General features: G+C 34.8%; 1 protein-coding gene across 5 annotated transcripts in view; it reads right to left on the reverse strand.

Annotated features, from left to right (window-relative positions):
* The window catches only part of DMTF1 (cyclin D binding myb like transcription factor 1), a 44,838-nt gene that overhangs the window by 1,416 nt on the left and 22,037 nt on the right, over positions 1–21,385 (reverse strand). For 3 of the 5 annotated variants that reach the window (XM_012779534.3, XM_012779530.3, XM_012779531.3), the window contains 12 exons: positions 20,938–21,052; positions 19,935–20,011; positions 14,749–14,906; positions 13,401–13,433; positions 12,383–12,492; positions 10,374–10,602; positions 9,029–9,180; positions 7,181–7,390; positions 4,396–4,481; positions 1,775–1,930; positions 990–1,367; positions 33–177 (listed from right to left, as the gene is read on the reverse strand). In XM_012779534.3, coding sequence (XP_012634988.2) covers positions 33–177; positions 990–1,367; positions 1,775–1,930; positions 4,396–4,481; positions 7,181–7,390; positions 9,029–9,180; positions 10,374–10,602; positions 12,383–12,492; positions 13,401–13,433; positions 14,749–14,906; positions 19,935–20,011; positions 20,938–21,052 — 1,849 coding nt within the window. Of the gene's footprint in view, positions 1–32; positions 178–989; positions 1,368–1,774; positions 1,931–4,395; positions 4,482–7,180; positions 7,391–9,028; positions 9,181–10,113; positions 10,187–10,373; positions 10,603–12,382; positions 12,493–13,400; positions 13,434–14,748; positions 14,907–19,934; positions 20,012–20,937; positions 21,053–21,385 lie in introns of all 5 variants that reach the window. The other 2 variants (XM_076006467.1, XM_076006468.1) reach the window with 2 other exon arrangements.

Here is a 21,385-nt window from a genome sequence, read left to right on the forward strand (position 1 = left end):
TTGTCAAGCACATGGGAGTTGTATTACAGTACCTGTTAGTGTTGTCAAAGGCAAGACAGATTCAGTATCTATAACATCAGATGCCTGGATAAAGCCATGTGGTGAAGGAACGATAAGTATTGTTTCATCATCAATTGTTTCATCAACTTGTTCTTCTATAGTAGGAGATCCTAAATCCTAAATAATATTAAAGAAAAAAGATGAGGGCTGGGCATGGTGGCTCACACCTATAGTCCCAGCTACTCAGGAGGCTGAGGCAGGAGGATTGCTTGGGCCCAGGAGTTTGAGGCTGCAGTGAACTATGATGACATCACTGCGCTCTAGCGAGGGCAACAAAATGAACTCTTGTCTCAAAAAAAAGATTGTGACTCATGTCCGTTATTAGATTTCCTTAAGATCCCAAGAACATATAGGTTGGATAGGACTGACTTAACTTTCAAACATATTCCATTTTAAATTTAGAACATAAATGAAAAATTAAGGTCTTCAAAAACGGACAAAAGTTAACTTTAATGATCTAATGTTCTAGGTATTAAAAAGGAACTTAGAAGAATTCAGTTATAGGTCACCTGAATATAGAAGACTTATAGGTTGCATTGTGGGATGAGGTTCCTAAGTTGAACCGTGGAGATCTATTACTAAACACTCAGGAAAATGCTTCTATGGGTTTCAACAAACATTTCTCAATCTATTGCAGGTGGAAAGGGAAAAGTTTTAGTGAGGAACTGTGGTAAGACAGAACATAGTTTTCTTATTCCCCCAGCTGCCTCAAGATCTCTTTGCCCACTTGTGTCAGCAACAACACTGTTGGTTCACTGATACTCGTGAGGCCAGAGGTGTAGGGATTTGTACTTTATTTTGTGAGACTAAAGAAAAAAGGAAGGTACCAGAGAATATTCTTTTAAATTATTTCTAAGCTGTTTCCAAACTAAACTGCAGGTTTGAAACTCAAGGCAAGAACCCATTCAGTTCTCTTAAGTGCAGCTTACCTCAGTAACATAAGCACTGGCTAAATCAGGGGACGATTCCTCCTCTTCTTTGAGGTCGGTGTCGGAGATTTCTTCTGTTCTGACCATAACACTATTCATTAGTTCTGTGCTATTTTGGTCACTGAATTTGGATACATGAGCATCATTAAATGATGACTCCACAGTCATCTTAGGCTGATGAATTTCATCTGGGAAGGTGTCTGCTTCTAGGGCATCTGGAGGCTCAGGAAAATCAGATGATTGAATATCACTATCTACTGTCAGTTCTGCTTGGGATATGGAAGAAGTAATGTCCTCTGTGGCAACAGTCTGAATGATGACTCTTGGTGTGTGACACTGCACTGTGACATTGTCACTTGTGTTCAACAAATGTTCTGGCTACAAAATATTAAAAAAAAATTATCAATGACAAATGAGAAAGTACCTATTAAAGGTATACAACAAATGACATAAATTTATAGGTGATACCCTGTCCCCTACCATACCTCTCACTTCTGGAGTTGGAATGTTATTACTGTTTTCCTAGAACCCCCATTCTTTGCCTGCTGGGCCCTTGCTCTCCTAATATACCTATTCTAATGTGCATCCATCTCACGTAAGGGGATGTGTGTGAGATATAGCCCGGCGAAGACACAGTGACGGTACAAAACATTGTGCTTGGGACAATAGGAATACTAAAAATTATTTAGACAACTGGACTACCTCATAGTTTGGTGCTTATCTTTGTATCAACTAATCCTAGTACACAACAGGTACCCAAAAATCAAGTAATTTATGTAACGTACGGATAAAGCGTGAACAATAATCTGTTCAGGAGAAGCAGGCGCAGCGGCTGTCAGGGTTACTGTGGGACTAGCAGTCAGAGTTAGGGGAAGGCCTTGGCTTGAGCTTGTTTGAAGTAGATAGGTGCCTGGAGTGCCAGTAGGCTGTAAATGGAAAGACTAAAAGAAAAAAGAGGTCAACAGACTATGATTAGTCTACTTTTATACCCCAAACAGGGACTTGCTTTAGTTTTACTAGCCACAAATGTACTTACCAATTGTGAAGTTATGAACAGGTAATAAAATGAAGGATATCCTATTCTTTACTATTTATCTGTCTCAAGTCATTAAGCAGCCTGGAGGTTTAAGAGGCAAGACGTTTATTGTGCTCTTTGCTCCTGTGTATTCCTATGGTCTGGTCTCTTGGTGTTTCAGGGCACCAAGACACCGCTGTATGAACACTGTTCTCAGTGCAGTAACCCAGCACAACCAATCGTCCCTCTTTATCCTTTCTCTGTGGCACGTAAAAACTTGGAATCTCTCAAGTTAAAAAAAAAAAAAGACAAAACTTCGTATTTTTGAAAAGGCAATAATAGCAGTGTTTACTTGAATGCATTTTTTATATTAAGGAAAAATATAGAGGAATAGCAATTAGCAATGTTCTGAAGAAACATTTGAAAAGCTGGCTAATAATACATTTATCTTTTGAGATCTTTAAAGGAAGTATAACAGATTTACTAATAAACCTTTCACAACTGTATGCTTCTATATAAAAATCTGAGTTAGGTTTATCCTGATACCCTAGCAGGAAAAGTACTTAAGATAGGTCTTAGGAGTTAAAATCACATAGCCAGTTTTTTAGTCCAATGTAGTCTTATGGACTTAGGCAAAACAACTCTCCTGTGTACACTGAATCCCCTAAATATAGGTTTCATTATTGCTTAAGTGAGGATAATAATTACCTCTCATGGAAAGGGTTGTTACAATTAGAAATGATTATAAAGTGCCTAGCACTCAACAGGGGGACTCAATTTCCTTCCTTTCCATAAAAGTGAAAGCTAATCATTTTCCTAAAGGTTGCATGTAATCACATATGCTCAGGCATTACTGTAAATACTTTTTATGTACATTTTATTTAACATAAATACATTTAATTCTCACAATTTTTTGAAGTTGAGGTACTATCATCATCTCCTATTAATAAATTGAAAAGTTTCTCAGTATTTTATAGTGACCTCATAAATAAAAATGTGAACATATACCCCAAATGTAAGTGTACAGATATTTGTTTACTGGGGAAGAAGAGTTTAAAAAAAGGAAGTTCTGTTTTCTACCTGTGTCAAATGGTTGTCTTATACATTCCCATTTAGGAAACTATTGGATTAGGAAAATGAAGCTTAGGTTAAATAAGTTGCCAGTAGAATTTCCAAAAACGGAAAGAAAACCATTTGCTGCCTTGGCCATCCTCCTGAGATTTGGTTGGGGGAGGATGAATAAAGTTTTGCACTAATATCCCTATGTTCTTCACTATAAATAAATCTTGACAAAATTTAAATTTGCTTTATATTTTCTTAATATGAAATATGAACTAATTCTAGGTTTACTTGTTTTAGAAAGCAGGATATCAATAGTCATGTCCATTTTCCTACAGCCATAGGCAAATTAATTAATCTTCTGTATACACAGATTTGCCTATTTTGGACATTTCAAATAAATGAGAGCCATATACTATGTGGTATTTTGTGCTGTCTGGTTTCTAAGGTTCATCCATGTTTTAACAGGCGTCCTCAAACTATGGCCTGTGGGCCACATGTGGGTGTTTTTGCCTGTTTGTTTTTTTATTTCAAAATAAGGAATGTGTAGTGTGCATAGGAATTTGTTCATTGTTTTTTTCAAACTATAGTCCGGCCCTCCAACGGTCTGAGGGACAGTGAACTGGCCCCCTGTTTAAAAAGTTTGAGGACCCCTGTTGTAGCATGTATCAGTATTTCATTCCTTTTTATTACTGAATATTTGTATGGCAGTAGCACATTTTACTTAGCCATTTTTCAGTTGACAGACATTTGGTTTTCCATTTTTTGGTTGTTATGAATAACGCAATACTATGAACATTCATGTACAAGTTTTTATTGGACACATGTTTTCCTTTTTCTTAGATATATCTGGGATTAGAATAGGTGGATCATGTCGTCTGTGTCTAACCTTTTTAGGAACTATAAGACTTTTTCAAAGCAGCTAAACCATTTAGCACTGGGACTTTTAAATTTTGTATCCCCAGTGGCTTCTACAGTATTTAGTGAATGAATATTGTTAAATAGCTCATGATTAGTTTGTCTACAAACTTTTCCTCAAATAACTAATATGAACTTTTTGGTTATAAATTTATGACTCAGTATAAATCTACAGTATGTACTCATTAGCACTGTCATTTTCATATATATAAAGAACATACTGGTTTATATATAAATAAAAAAATAGATTAAAATTATAAAAGTAGAAGTCTGATTTATGTCTAATCTACCATCCATCTAGTCTCAGACTTTTATATTTCATCTGCTTATATGATAACATTTCCAAAGATAATACCAACTAATCTTTCTTATGCATAAAAATGGCTAATATCTATTTTATGAAGTATTACTCACTGGGAGAATCTCAAATGTCTGTAGTGTTCCACTGTTTAGTGTTATTGTTTCCGAGTCAACAGTAGTAGCAGGGGAATCTGTTGAAGCTGTGATTAAGAACAAGGACAATAATAAATAAAATGCTTTGTAAATTTAAATTTTTCCAGTGTACTCAATTATCATAAAGGCAATTTCATAATAATTTGCCTGGAGACTTGAAGTCACTTAAATTTCTCACAAGATATAAGAAATCTAATGGATTTGTCTGAGATGGCATACAGACAGGGATTGGCTTACTGTGACCCACAGCCAAATCCAGACTGCTGCTAACTTTTGTAAATAAAGTATTACTGGAACACAACCATGCTCGTTGTTTACGTATTTTCTATGCTTGCTTTCACACTACAACAGAGTTGAGAACCTGTGACATACTAAAGGGCCCATAATGCCTAAAATACTACCTGTCCCTTTATAGAAAAGGTTTGCTAACCCCTGGTATATATCATAAAATGTTTCTAATGTAAGGAAGTACAGAACACACTAAGGCCAACCTGCAAAGAGAGGAATTTGGTAAAAACTAATATCTTGAACATTGTGGTAAGCCGTATAGGTATCTGAATTGGTAGTCTCCAAACACTAGGCTTTCATTTAGCAACATCACTTGGGTAGCAATGTTAAACCTGGGCAAATAACTTTGATCTAAACTAATGTTCAGAGATTTTTATGTGTTCTGCTTAACTCAAATAGTTGTGAGGATCAAAACTGCTCTTAAAACCAAGATATAAATTTAAGACAGTATTCTCTTATAAGACCACATTTTGGGGAGTGAACAGCATTTTAGAGATCAGAATATAATCACTTTATAGGTGTGTCAACTGAGGCTCCGACTTGATTAATATCTGCTCAAGGTTACATAGAAATAAAACTAACTAGAAGAAATGTGATTTCTTTTGGTGCTTTCAAGTCACACCTATAGGTAAATCCATGTAGGAAATGATTTTGGACCTGACATAATGTCTGGTATTTATTATTATTTAGTTTATTACATTCTGACAACTCTCAGCATGTGAGAGGAATATAATACCCTTTAGGTATTAGAGGAATGAAATTTCCAACAGAAGTACACTTGATTCATGTCATTTCTCTTATTATTTGATGGATCCTTAAGGTCACAGCTGTAATAATTTGAAGTGATTCTAGATAAATAACCTAAGTCAAGGTGAGCAAACCATGGCTGGGGACAAATGTGGCTCAAGCCTAAGAATGGTTTTTACCTTTGTAAAGGGTTAAAGACAAAGAATATCCCACAAAGACCTATGTGGCCTGCATAGCCTAAAAATATTCATGTTTACTATCTGGCCCATTCCATGAAGACATTTCCTTATCTCTGTCCCCTAACTTAAAAAAAAGAAGAGATTTTAGTCAGAATGTTACAAATAATGGGTAGATTATAGAACTCTACAGTCACATTTCTTGCTGAAAGAAATTAAGTTTAAATGTCTCTAAGGTAACTTTGCAGTCACTGCATATACAGACAGATGGTAGTTCAATGATTCTCAAACACGGGGTCCTAGGGTACATTTGGAAATGTGTGGGACGTTTCTGTTTGGCATAATGATTGAAGAGAATTACTGACACTTTGTGGGTGAGATAAAGGGACACCGCATCTTGCAATGTGAAGGACAGTCCCACAAAAAACTATCTCACCCAAAATGCCAGTAATCACCTGGTTGAGAATAACATAGTGATTGGTAGAAATAGCATTACGTAGACCAAAACAGAAAGTGAGATAAAAGTGAATAATAATATGGTTGTGGTTCTGAGAATTTTATTCTCATTCCTTTTTGTTTTTTTAAAGACATGGTCTTGCTCTGTTGCTAGGCTAGAGTGCAGTGATGTCATCATAGCTCACTGCAACCTCAAACTCCTATGCTCAAGTGATCCTCCTGCCTCAGTCTCCTAAAAAGCTGGGACTACAAACACGTGCTACCACATGTAGCCACATGTGGTAATTTTTCTTTACTTTTTTTGGTAGAGATGGGGGAGTCTTGCTATGTTGCTCAGGCTGGTCTTGAACTCCTGGCCTCAAGTCTCCCAAAGTACTAGGATTACAGGCATAAGCCACTGCACCCAGCCTTTCTTTTTGTCACTATAATTCAAGACTGACAGAAAGGGAGAAAGATTAACTTGACATAGATCTAAAAAAAAAAAAAATTCCCCTCCTGTAACAATTGCTGGGGTTACACAATCTTATTAAACACAAAACTGTCAGAGGATAAGAACAACAGAACGGTTAAAAAAGGAGCTTCCCATAGGAAACTGACCCTTTACTCTCTGAAGAGAATCTTTCTCAACCTTGCCCAAATTCATTTCTTCTACCTACTCATTCTTCTATTCAAATCCATGTCTGATTTGTGTGTCTTTTGGTGATACTACTACAAATGACGTTTCACTTTGTTAACTCTATTTCTTTCCTTGATTGACTGCTTTTTAGGTAGTTTTCTGTTAATCATTAATTTTAATTTCTATTTTTAATGATTATTTCTATTAAATCACTGATTATAAAATCTAAAAATTAAGATGGCTTAAAATGGTTGGATGGATGAGTGTAAGTCTTTTCTGATACACATTCATTCTTTGTGCAAATATTAACTGAGCTAAAATGCCTTACATAAACATAAAATGTGCTTCAATTAATCAATTTGGGTAAATTTCTATCAATATTCTAGAAGACTGAAAGGTGTCAGAGCCATTAACCAAATTATGTAAATCAGATAACAAGGAGTCATGAGGGCCAAACACTCACAGACATGGGTGATCTGGACCGGAATCTGCAATGCTGTCACGGGGTTAGGAGAGATGGCTGTATTGTCTTCCAAGCGGGCAACTCTTATCTGAACATGCTGTACACTGGAATTGGAATTACTGTTTGGAACTCCAGATCCTGATTTATTCTCCAAAAGCGTTGGGTTGTTTTTTTGGTTCTCATGTAACTGTTTAAGACCTTTTATTAAGACTGAAGGGAGATGGGTAGACAAAAAGAACATTGATTCTCCGACAGACCACCATCTAAGCAGCAAGGGAGGTGGGGGGAGGGTAAGGAGGGAAAGTATTTGGAATAAATAATTGCATATTGGATGTAAAAATAAAGTATTTTAAAACAACCACTTGTCCTGAAATTTTTGGAGACATTATCCAACATAATACATTTAAAAAATTCTTGTTTTTCTTTTTTTTCTTCATATTTTTCTTTTTTTTTGAACTGGCACTTCATTGTGGCATAAAAGTTCTTAATATTGTTCTTATCACTTTAAGATTCATAATGCCAAAAGACAAACAAACAAAAAAACCAGTGGACACTGCAAAGAACATGGAAATAGGACATTTTCTATGTCCCAGGGCTTCTTGATAGAATTCTTATTATTTAGGAAAAATTCTGGCAATGCTAAGCAGAATTGTCATTTTCGGTTTATTTTCATTTTCTAAATAAATAGTGTCCATTTTCCCCCGAGGACTTATAGGCACTTAACTGGGTTTCCTCACAACTCCAAAGGTAGCAGCTGACCTTTTCCAAGGAGTAGTATGCTACCAGGAGTTCTTGCCAGGGAGGCCAATTCTAGACTTTGCTCTCTCCTATTCATAAACTATACTGGTCTTCTATAACTGGGTGTTTAATTTTTAAAAATCACATTTTCATCAAGCCAAAGTTCCTCAGCATTTAATTTTCCTTTGGAAAAATGGAAGTTGAAGTGCTTTAATAAGGGGAATAAATTTGGATACTTAAAAGATTATATAGATTATATAACTTCGTTTAGTGCCTAAATGCAAAACAGGCAATGAAATGAAAAGTATGTTATACCTTCATTTTAAATACACCCAATTTAAGATCTTGGATTTACATAACAAGTGAAATAAGAAATTTATTGAGACTCTGTTCAACAAAACCAATAACCATAGAATTTCTTTAAATTAACAAGTCCAGTTGTTTGAAATTAGTCAACTCATAAAAAGCTGATTTAAACTTGTTTTCAGAAGTACATCTTTGTACAAAATGAAAATTAAGTCCCGAGTCACTTAACAATGGGGACAGGTTCTAAGAAATGTGTTGTCAGGTGATCCCATTGTCACGTGAACATCATAGAGTGTACTTTCACAAACCTAGATGGTATAGCCTACTCCACGCCTACACTATATGATATAACCTATTGCTCCTAGCTACAAACCTATAACACAATGGTATTTGTGTATTTAAACATATCTAAACGTGGAGAAAGGTAAGGTAAAAATAGGATGGTATAATTTTATGGGACCACTGTTTTATATGCAGTCTGCTGTTAGCTAACATACCATTACATGGTGCATGACTCTCTATATAGTATTTTCTCTTCATAGTTTGAGTGTATATGTGTGTGTGTGTATGTATATGTATGTGTGTGTGTGTGTGTATATATGTTTTGGGGCTTTGGGAATTACAGATCACATTAACTCTTCTCTAGGTAAGCAAAAACAATTACTCAAAGAAATAGGGCAGAAGTTTAAGTGAAAAATCTGCCATGGTATCTCTTTAGCTGAGCAAAGAACTTCCAACCTTTCACTCCTAAAGAGTGAATATTGTAAGAGAAAGGAAGAACTTAAAAAGGAAATAATACATTACCAGGGAACGAAACATCCTTATGGTTTGCAATTTGCCTTTTGATGGTCCACCATTTACTGCGAAGCCACTGTGGTGAACGGACACTGCTCCATCCCTCAGCTAACAGATCCCAGTTAATGTCATTTTCATCAGCTACATCAAGCTCTGCTATCCTACAGGTTACAAAATAAGCATCTGTTAGATGTTAAATTTATTTCTCCCTAAGACCCCTCCTCTGACTACAGGGGATGGCACTGGCAATAAAGGGAGTGGCAGGTTATACCAATGAGAGGCTATTGTTAAGATGCATGGGAAAGGATACCAGGAATGCAGACCTGCTTCCAGAGGTAACAGCTAAGAAATACCACTAGCAACAGAGTTTTGTTTAAGGTACAACCAGAGGGCCAAACCATAAATGATTAGAACAAGATGAAGCACTGTGAAGGAAAGGTTAGAATGGGATAAGAACAGGTTTAGTTGTAAAGTGTTCTACAATGTTTCATAGTGTGGCCTTCACTAAGTCAGTTATTTCCTGGATCTGAGTTTTTCCATTTGTGAAACAAAAATGTTTAGAAATGAGCTATTTAAAAAGATGACTAGTTGAAAAACTGAACAAAATGACAAAAATAATTGAAGCAACAATAACAACAGAATAACAACCAAGATAATAGTACAACTAAATTGAGGGTTTTAAAAATCTATTTGTTTTCTAGCTTTAACTGTCATGATGATTTTGACTTTCAGTAGGGAGTAATCACAATGATGGTCTCTATTACTTTGGTGTCTTAAATAATTTCTTGCTGGTATTTTTGTCTATTATACTCCGAGTCTTAATGGTTAAACCAACTAATTTAATAAATAAGGAATTACTACCTTAAAGCTATTTTTGGATTTGTATGAAATGGAAATGTTTGATTTGGTCCAATTTGAAGGTGTGGGGGAAACTAGTCTAGGCCCCCCTTCTTGGCAATCTTAGCACAGTAGCCAAGGATTGAAGGGCATGGAGACTGATAGCCTTCTTACCCTAAACATGTTCCCCCTAGGCTAGGACTGAGGCACATTGGTGGGACAGTGGAAAAGCTGCACTGCCGCTGCCTGTGCCATACCTGTTCTGTGGATATAGGGAGGACTTCAGTCTCCACGCCTTCAATCTGGTACTCTGCACGAGCACTAAATCCACTAAAAAGGAACAAACACAAAACAAAAAAAGAGCTCAATATGAAATACTTAGGATCTTAAATAGTGGCTCTCTATGGAAAGGACACTTTTCAGACATTAGGCGTCTAGGGAAACCAAAAGAGGAAAGTCAATCAAGACATTCACAGCAATTAATGCAGCTTTTGTCATTAAAAGGTAGGACACAAACCTGAGGATGAGATTGATTTCATCTTCCTTGGTCCACTCAGTACCCCCACTCTGTTTCCAGTTCAGGTAGTTGAGCCATTTAGAACGACACTGCTTTTCTGAGCGGGTACCCACTCGTTCAGCCACAGCTGCCCAAGACACACCCTGTGTGACTATGTCACCTGGCTCAGTACTTGTCAATTCGTGAACCACTTCTGCAAGTCTCTTTTCTTCTTCTTCTGTCCACTTCCCTGAAAGAAGGAAATCATCCAGACTACCACTGCTACCTTCTCCTCCTCCTCCTACAAATCTGATTCAGCCCTGTATTTATAAGGACTGATGGTAGTATGCAGCAGTACTAAGAGTTTATTTCTGAATGACCCTCTGGTGGGAAACCACATATACCTACTAAGACAGTTGTACTTTACTAGCCCAGTAATAGTCTCAGTGAAAATAGAAAATATAGAATCCTAATGGAGAGCACTGACTGACACTTTAAGAAAAGCAAAGCTACCCAAAACATAACTACAAAGAATTATGTATTCAAGTTATACCATCTTTTTTCCTCATTATCCCAACTCCAAGTTACTGTGATGAAATATCAGTAAAGTCTGACACTGGAATTTATACATACTTTTATTCTTGTTTTTTCTGAACCTATCAACCCACTAATAAATAATATCAAATGTTCCTCTTGGTCTTTTTCTTATGAAGCTATAGCAGAAAAACAAGGTGGGGGGAAAATCCTGTTTTTAAAAAACCTCCTTCTGTTTCCATTCTGTTACTAGTAGCTAAAAATTTATAGAAAATATCAAAAAGACTATGTGCTTGCTCAGGGATCCATTCATTCAACAAAATATTTATTGAATGTTTACTGTTATGGTAAGCACAGTTATGGATACTGTGGGTGGAATTCAAGACAAAGTCCTTTTCTCCTATGCTAGCATGATACAAAAGGAAGGGAATACTCTGAGACTGGGCTATTTTGTGGTGCGGAACACGGGAGAAAATTCCTCATCACAATCTGTATGTTACAACATGAGAAGGAACCAGACAGATCAATCCCTCAGGCTGGCAATCAGGGAATGGCACAGTGTCCTTCCAAATAATGTTAACAAAAGGGTTTTGTTACTCACAGCATCTTACACGAACCTCTGGGGTCCTATCCTAAATCTAACCCTTCCAATCTTGCTTCATTCATGAAGTTAGCCATGTCACAGAATGACAGAGTTGGTGGAATGAATATTCTCACTGCCTTGTAGGTAACAGTGATGGTACAGCAGTGAAGCAAGAAACATTTTTTATTTCATTTTAGGGGGGTGGGAGTGGTAAGGATAAAAAAATATATACCCTAGAAGCTAACACAAAGCTTGAGAACTAGTTTTTCTTTTTTTTAATTGAAAAAGAGCATAGATTGTGGATCTTTCAGAGAACATCAGGGCTAAAAGAGAACTACGAAATTATAGTTCTAACCTGTTCATTCGATACACTTGTATATATTAAGAGGCATTTGTGGTCTGGCCTGAGAACTGAAACACTAATCACACATTTTTTCCTATGGGAAAATATACTTTGAGTTTGAACTAAGCAAAATACATATAAACCTTTGGAACACAGCTGCTTCTTGGGACCTGGCTGCAACTAAAGTTTTTCATAGATACATGTTGATAAGCTGTTATGAACATGAACTTAACAGTTAGATGGGCCTAAAATAACATTACTTCTTGTATATATGCCTTAAAAATAAATACTTTCCCAACTGGGGGGGGGGTAAATCCCTATAAAACTGAAACATGATAGAGCTAAGTCATCTTGAAACTGAGGTGATGTATCCCTGTGAATAATGTCATCTTATACAAAAACAAAGATTAGTTGGGTGTAGGTATTAAGCTGAAGAAAAAGACTAGAAAATCAAGTTTGAACTGACATAAAAGATAATTTTTTTCCCCCAGAACAAAGAGAAGGCAGTATCTGAAGGGGTTAGAGGTGCAAATGGTGACAAGAAAATGACACCAGTAGCACTCACAGTACCTGTGTTGCAAGTATCCTTCATCAGTCGGCACCGATCTTTGACGGAAGATGCACTTCTTCCTAGCGCCGCCCCTATTGTTGCCCAGTCATTGCCATGCTTTATCCGGAGCCTAAAACAAGAGTCTGCCAATCAGCATTTGGTTCAACTGTTTTCTCCCTTTTAATTTCATCATTTATTCTTCATTCTTCTTCTTCCCATTTGACTGGTTTGGAAGTTGTGGGCAGCAATACTTTGAGAGCCAAAGTTTGAAAGTGTGGCCTTTTTTTGGGGTCCACAGTTGTCTGTGGGTGAAAAAAAAACAGGCAGCAATTGCCTTTTTCCTGGGTCAGAGAAGAAATAAGTAACTTGGATATGTGTTCAAAAAGACCAAATTTCCCCTCAGGTTATTGACATAATCTCCCAGGCAAGCCCCAGATTTTTCCCTTTTGAGCATATACCTAACAAGCTTTTTAGATACCTGAAAAAGTTAAACAGGTCTTTTTCATCATAAACAGAATCTACTTTCAATTTTTTTCATGTTTCATGCAATTCATTAAATTATACCTTATGGCCCTAACTCAGTGAAGCAAAATTATGTTTCCTGAGATTCATAGCCTTTACAAGGTAGAGTCATCCCAGAGATATTCGGTGAAATATTTGCCAAGTCTCCACTCTAAGCTAAGCCATGTAGCACAACCCTGGTTTTGATACTGCTACATAAATTCCCCAAATTTAGTGTTCAGGCCACCAAAAATGGCCATCTAATCTTTTCTGGAACCCCTACTAGTGGTCTCAGGAAGCATTTGGTGACTGACAACAGAAGACTAAATTTATGCTTTATGGGCATGGCTACTCTGTGCAGGTATGGATCTGATGTGATCTTTTTATGGTCAATAATGCTTAACAGCAGAATAACATTACACCAGTCTTCCAAAAACCTTTTGAAATTTTCAAAGTAAACTTTTACAAAACATAAGACATAAAAAACAAACAATTGGAATTAAAAAAAAAACAAAAACAAAAAAACTTAAAACTTACTCCTTGAGCTTCTCAATTTCTTCAGGTGTGTATCTACAAATTCAGAGAAATTTGAAAAAAATCAATCAAAACAAGAAATGCTAACAACCTAATAAAAACCAGAATTTCACTTAGGGAGCTGAATGTTAATTTACTTAGCATACTGATAATATTTTTAAAGTAGCCTATTTTAAAGTAGATTAATAAAAGCTAAAAACAAAGGCTTCTAATTTCCTTTAAAAAAAACCCCACCAATAGTAAATACTTTTAGTTAGAATAAAGTTAAGCACTGCACAACTTTCTCCAGGAAAATTCAATATTTAAAACATATTTGCCCCAATGCTGCCTAACAGTTCCTTTATTTCAAAATTATGTTTCATAACTGAAATCACAACTGTTCTGAAAAGACTTTTGGATGACACTGTAAACTAGAATAAATCTATGGAAAATTCTCTCAAGGGACTGAAAAAATTAAGATTCTCTTAATTTCCTCTACCCAGGCATGGATATCTTACATACTCTTACTCTTTAGTTCAGTAGTCTAATCTTCAATAAAGCCAATGTAACATTCTTTTTTAAAATGTCCACTTAATAATTATGAAAGGCTGCTCACTTTTAAACCACTTGTATTACATGGAAAGTTTATCCATAGTTACAAGTCCTTCATGCTCCATTTAAAAATTTCTCTTTTTCTATTGTCATAAAAACATAATTTAATTCTCTTCAGCTCTTAAGTGTGCTCTCATTAGCATGCTGCTGAAGAGGAAAAGCTGTACCAGTACCAGTAGCTCGGTAGTAACTAGTAAGCTGTACTACTGCTACCTAAAATTTCCAAAGAAAGTACAATAGTAACAACATAAAATCATTGCATTGAAGACTCTTAGTAATGCCTTCCCATAAAAGCTACCTATAAGAGAAATCCATGCATTGTTTCCAGAAATATAGTTTTCCCAGTCTGATTTAAAAAAAAAAACAAAACAAAAAACCTCACTGACTTAGGAAGGCTATACTCTAAAAAACCAATAGGAACAGTGTTACCAATGGATTTGGAGTTCTTTTCACACACTTCTTAAATCTTTAACCACTATTATACTTTTTATGTCACCTTACTACAATACAGACTTTACTATATTAAGTATATCTAACCTACATAAAATGATTTAGATTCTAATTTCTAAAAGAGGCCTTATTATAATGAGGTTTCACCATATTTACAACATGGACCTGGAGGATAAAAATATTAACTCAAAAGTCATTCATAGTTGTCTCTAATTAAGGGCCTGATCATAATCCTATTTTTAAAAAATGACAGTTCCTTAAATATTTTCCCTAATTACATGAAAACATGCAGCATTACAAGTTTTCATACTTTCCCACATGGTTTCTGTCATCATACATGCGAAGCACTCTTCTATAAACTGCAAACAAAGGCCGGTTCAGACCCCATGCTATAGTCCTGTAGAAATCTTTTCTTTCGTCTTTTGACATCTCAAAGATGATTTCTGTAGCATCTTTTATTCCGCGTGCCTAAATGGGTTACATTTCTTTGATTTAGGGATTTCTGATAAAATGCATATGGAATACTATGCTTTTAAAACTGGTTTTAATATTAAAGGTCATCAATGGCATTTAGAAAAAATATATATTGCTAATTCATTAACAAGTCATTTATGGTGTAAGAGATAATAAAGTGATACTTAAATGTTCTAAAAATAAACTGTATCAAGTTCAATTTCTGTCAACTCCTTTTAAAATTATAAAAAATTAAAAATGAATCTAAAGAAAGCAGAAAGAAGAAAATCATAAGAGCCAAATGGAATCAGGAATCAAATAAAGCGTAGAAAGAATAAAAAACCTAGAAATTCGTTCTTTGAAAAAATCCTTTAAGATTAATAACATTTGAAATGACAAACTTCTAGCAAAATTAAAAAGACACAAATAATATTAGAAATGAAAAAATAAGCCCCAAGTAGAAATGCTGCAGAGATTAGTTAATAAAAGAACATTATAAACAATTTTATGGTAATCAATTTGAATTCAGATAAAATGAATAAATTCCTAGAAAAAGCCAACTTACCAAAACTGACTCTGAAAGAGACAAAAATTGAATAGGCATTGACCATCAAGAAAATTTAATGAGTTATTAATAATCTTCCCACATTGATAATAACCAAGCCCAGATGACAGGTAAATTTTACCAAATAGTCTAAAGATACATAATTCTGATCTCAAACTATTCTAAAGAAAAAGTGGCAGCCAGGAGCAGTGGCTCATGCCTGTAATCCTAAAGCTGTGGGAGGACTACCTTGAAGCCAAGAGTCAAGACCAGCCCGAGCAACATAGCAAGACTCCATCTGTACTAACAGGAAAGGAACGGAAAGGAGAAAGAAAAAAGGAAAAAGGAAAGGAAAAGAAAAGAAAAGAAAAGAGTGCTAATTTTATCAAGCTAGCATAATCTCAATAGCAAAACCAGACAAAGGCAGTTTCAGAAAAGAGTTTTTAGGCCAAGCCCATTCAGTAACATAAACCTCCCAAATCTTAATAATATTTTAGCACACTGAACCCAACAATGTATAAAAAAGTTGATTCACCAGTGTAAAAAGTAAGTTCATCCCAGGAATACAAACTTCTGTTAACTTCAGAAAAATTATTAATTAATCAGATCAGCAAATTTATAGAAAAAATGTAAAATCTAACATGTGGAAAAGCATTCATAAAATTCAATATTCCTAAGTGATAAAACTCTTAGCAAATTATGATTTGCTGATAATCTGATAAAAAATATATAAAACATATAAAGACTGGAAAAGAATCTTTTGTAGATAATGTTATATTTGTAGAAATCCAAAAATCTATGAAAAAAGTATTTTATTTGAAAAAGCATCTTAGCAAGGTTGCTGGATACAAAAGTGATATAAAGTCATTTGCATTTCTATACAAAGCTTATACAATATTTTTTAAAGTTCTCCCTTACAACAGCATCAAAATTAAAAGCATCAGGACTAAATCTTAGGCAAATTATGAAAACTTTATCCAAAGACATTAAAGAGGAACTAAAACGAAGAGTTACACGCCGTGTTGTTCAACTGGACGACGAAACACTGTGAAGATATTAATCACCCCCACGACTGACGTACACAGATTCAATGCCATCACAATAAAAATTCCATCACTATTTCATTCTCTGAAAGCCGATTCTAAATTTATAAAAGAAGAGCAAATGGCCAATAGCCAAGACACTGATGAAGAGACTTGCCCCATCAGATATTGGGACTTCTGAAGGCAATGCTGTACTGGTGCAGGTATCAACAAACAGAACTTGGAAACAAATTAGAAAACCTATAAACAAATCTGTGAAAGCTTGATTTAGGACAGACAGAATGGACCTTGTAGACTGGGGAAAAGACTGAGGTTCCATAAATGATGCTGAGACAATAGTCTTCCATATAGAAAAAGATAAAATTGAAAACCTATCTCATAGGGAAAAAAAAAAGCCAGCAAGATCACTTATAAAACTTTCACAAGATAATATGTGAGAATCCAACCCCCTTGAGGCTGGGGAGGATTTCTTAAGCATGTAAAACAACAAAAAAAAGATGATATAATCGATATTGAAATTTAAGAATCTTTGTCCATCAAATGATACCTAAAAGAGAAGGAAGGAAAAGACAGGCCACTAAATTGGAACAAGATATCTGTAACACAAATGACCAATAAACTGTTAGTATCCAGCATATATTAAGAATGTCTAATGGCCGGGCGCGGTGGCTCAAGCCTGTAATCCTAGCACTCTGGGAGGCTGAGGCGGGCGGATTGCTGGAGGTCAGGAGTTCGAAACCAGCCTGAGCAAGAGCAAGACCCCGTCTCTACTATAAATAGAAAGAAATTAATTGGCCAACTAATATATATATATAAAATTAGCCGGACGTGGTGGCGCATGCCTGTAGTCCCAGCTACTCGGGAGGCTGAGGCAGCAGGACTGCTTGAGCCCGGGAGTTTGAGGTTGCTGTGAGCTAGGCTGACGCCACGGCACTCACTCTAGCCTGTGCAACAAAGCGAGACTCTGTCTCAAAAAAAAAAAAAAAGAATGTCTAAGTAAAAGAAAATGATGAACAACTCCATAGAATAATTGGTAAAAGATACAAAGAAGAATTCCAAAGAAACACAAATGGCCAATAAACATTTAAAATATGTTATCAGAGAAATATCACACAAATTAAAACCATAATGAAATACCATTCATACACACCAGATTTGTACAAATTAATATCAAAAAACTAAAAAGTACCCATATGACCATTGAATGTAAAATGAGTAACTTGTAGTATATTTGCACAATGAAATATAGTTAAACAAATTAACAGGGGAAGGATATTAAAATCTTAATATTGAGCAAAGGAAGCAAGTTACAGAATACCCAGAGAATTAATTTATATAAATTTTAAAAACAGATGAAGTCAGACTGGGTATGCATTTTATACTACTTTGAATGTATGAACTCCATAGGAAAAGCTTCTCAGTTTTAGAATCTTTTCTAAAATTCTTTCATTTATGCAGTTCCAATTTTGCAAATGACTAAATATTTATTGAGCTTCTACATGCAAGACACAATGAGTTGCAGGATGACCATTACAGTGAGATAAAAGATTCTTCTGCCCTCACACCCCCTGCCTATCCTTTTTCTTGCTTGTGACAGTTACTTTCATTTATCCTTTAACCTAAAATAAGAAACATGAGATATCTAACTATTAATAAGTGAAACTTTCTTAAGTTTAAAACTGGCTCTTTAGTGTTCTTAAAGAAAAGCATCACATAATAAAAAGCATGGTCAAGATGAGAATTAAATAAATTTATCTTTTTCCAAAACCAGTGAATTTTTTTGGACATTATTTCTGCCAATCCTATCATCATTGTTAAAATAAAAACTGTTAAGTTACCAACTCCTCTTATTTCTTCTTTCCCAACATCTAGTCACGAGGCTTCCTTACAGATTACTTGCTTATCTGCCCTTTACCTACCAATTCTATTTCTACCATTGTAGTTTAAGTCCTTGCCATTCTCACCTGGTCTACTGAAATGGTTCTCTAAACAGGTCTCAAATCCTACTGACTGCCCTCTCCATTAATCATTAAGTTAGAAGGGTCCTTGGAAATCATCTACTTCAATCCCCTAGACATGATCTTAATCCCCAAAGTTTTCTACCCATTACTGCTTTATCTAAACCCATAGCATTTTCAAGTTTTAACTAAAGTGTATGTGACCAGTAGACAACTTTAATACACTCTGGATATAACAGTTCAATAGACACTGTACTCCTGTTTCTCTTAAAACAATAAACTTGGTGGAAGGATATTAATTCATTAAAGAATTAAAGTTTTTAAATTCTTCATAGTGTACAAAGCTTGGCTTAGGAAGGCTGCAGTTAAAATTAGGCTTAAATGTGGACATTCTAGGCAGCAATGTATTTATACATTAGTGTATAGTGAAAATAGTAAACAACCTATATAGCAAACAATACCCCCAATGCTAACAGTCTACATTCAAACGTGTAGTATTTGAATCTAACCCCCCATTATAGGAATGGTCAGCAAGTCTCTAGGAAGATTTCCTTAAGAAAAATCTACTCCAATGATCTCTCACTTAACTAAGCTACCAGCTTTTTAAAAACCCTTTAGTAATTCTCATTTTCTACTATAGGATAAAATTCTAATTCTTTGGCCTAGACTTCAAAGCCCAGTTTTCTACAGGATATTGATCTTGGTTCAAGGTAAAGGGATTAATGTAATGTGTCCTGGTTTTGATCTCTGATTTTTTGCCTTTCTCATGCTGTTGCCTTCAGTCTCACTCCAGCCCAAGTTCTCCCCCTTTAAGACTCAGCTCAAATCTCTGCTCTTCCAAAAATTTTCTGTAACTGTCCTAATCTTGAGAATAAACTTTTCCTTCTTTGAACTTGTGTAGAACTCAAAACACATCACTTACATTGTACAAAACCTGTATCATCCTTCACCTGTTTTCAGTTTTCCCAAACTGACTGCTGGCTTTCCAAAAGCAAACATTACGTGTTAAGGCAATTCATATATCTCTAGTTCCTCAAAAACACTGTGTTCAAAGAACATTTAATGAAGAAGACTAAGCTAACAAGAAATAAGCCTGAATGTAAAAATAAACTAAATTTTTAATTGCTTTAAAAGGGAAGGATTAGCATGATGTCATAAATTCATTCAAAGAAGAAGTATACCTTAAGCTTTAGACAATATAAATTAAACTGTAGTTTATGGACAGCTTAAAAAGGCTTTAAGATGTTGAGAGGTCAAGATTCTGTCTAAACTTAAGGGTGACAACTAAAGCAATAAAGCTATTTTGAACTGAGAATTCAAAATTTAATTAAAAATGTTATTATACTATAATCACATATCTTAGAATTATGCTACAACATATTAGCTAATCATGTTACAAAAAGTAGTTAAAAGTTTCTAATATGTACAAACAGTATGCTGTTTTAATATTTTTGCAACTGGCAGTAAATCAGTGAAACAAAAATATGCCATAACATACCTTCAGATAGCGTTCAATATTGTTCATCAAAATATCAATTTCCTCCTTGGACCACATCCCCTGCTTCCATTTATGTCCTTTAAAAAACAATAAGTAATGTTACAGAAAATGTTACTCCTTGAGAGGATTAAATAGTAAAGATATTCTGTATGTTAACTAAAGATTTCCTTTGTGACTAAATTATCTGTGAGAATAAAAGATAGCTAATTTAATTTCTCATTCATTTGAAAAAGATCCCCAGGTAAAGTTTTTGTAACCCCTGCTTTTTAAGTAAGAATATATTTGACCCTACTAAAAAAACAGTCAATTGTAATTAAAAGATTTAAAAAATACTACTTCTATTATCCTTTGAGCTACAGAATTGCTAAAAAGTCAAATCACACTCAAAACTTTGGGAAAAATTTCTCCAGTAAAAAATAAGTTTTACGGGCAAGAGAACATGTACAAAAGATTCCAGGGCAAGGTAAACACAATACATTGTATACCAAGTAAATAATGTATTTTTAAAGAGTATATATTGTACAGTGGTTGAAAACAATCAATTTACTTATTTCTACTTCTTTTCTGTACTTTAGAGTGGCATATATACAACCTCTACTTTTTTGTAGCAGCTTCATCAGCTATGCTTATGAGTACAGCAGCACTTTAAATACTGTTACTATACTTTATGTCTCTAAGATGCTTATCAAATTGAAGTTAGCAGACGCTTGAAAAGGCTTGACTTACTACTCTCATAAGCAGTAACTATATTGTCTTTTTAACACTACCAAAAATTAAAAATAAAACCTACTTTGTATCAGAAAAATATAATTACTGAAAAGCAAATGTTGGTTTCATGGCCTTATTTGAAGTCATTAAGGCCAAATTTAATTCAATTAGAAAAGCTCAATTACTGTAACTACTCAATCCCAGTGATGACGGTCCAACTCAGAATCTCAATGACTATAAGCCCTTTCTATCTCCATTTTATCCAATGGACACTAAAATTCACAGTATTTCTTACCTTTGTTAGTCAGAGAATCCTTGTCTTCTTTAGTTGTAAACCATGCTTGACTAACTGCTGAAACTTCCTCATTACTCAAGGGAGATATTTCATCTAGTTGCTCATTCTGTAAAATCTTGAATAGGTGAAAGTAAAAAAAAAAACAAAAACAAAAAACAAAGAACAAAAACAGTGGCAGTTTGATACCCAACCTTATTCATCTTTGTAATGCTAAGCATTATGAAACTTTAATATAGTAATATAGAATTCACTTATTTTAGACATGGTCAATTTACAGAAAAACAAACATTTCTTGCTGTTTTTATTATGGCAGTATAAAAACAAAATAATCCACATTAACATAATATAACCTTTGTTTAAGCAAGTAATGTAGTGGTGGCTTCAATTTTATATAAAATAGGCTAATATTCTATTAAGTATTTAAATCAACATAATAAATGTAAACGAG

The sequence above is a fragment of the Microcebus murinus genome, chromosome 9, assembly GCF_040939455.1.
Source record: "Microcebus murinus isolate Inina chromosome 9, M.murinus_Inina_mat1.0, whole genome shotgun sequence".
Taxonomy (NCBI): Eukaryota; Metazoa; Chordata; class Mammalia; order Primates; family Cheirogaleidae; genus Microcebus; species Microcebus murinus.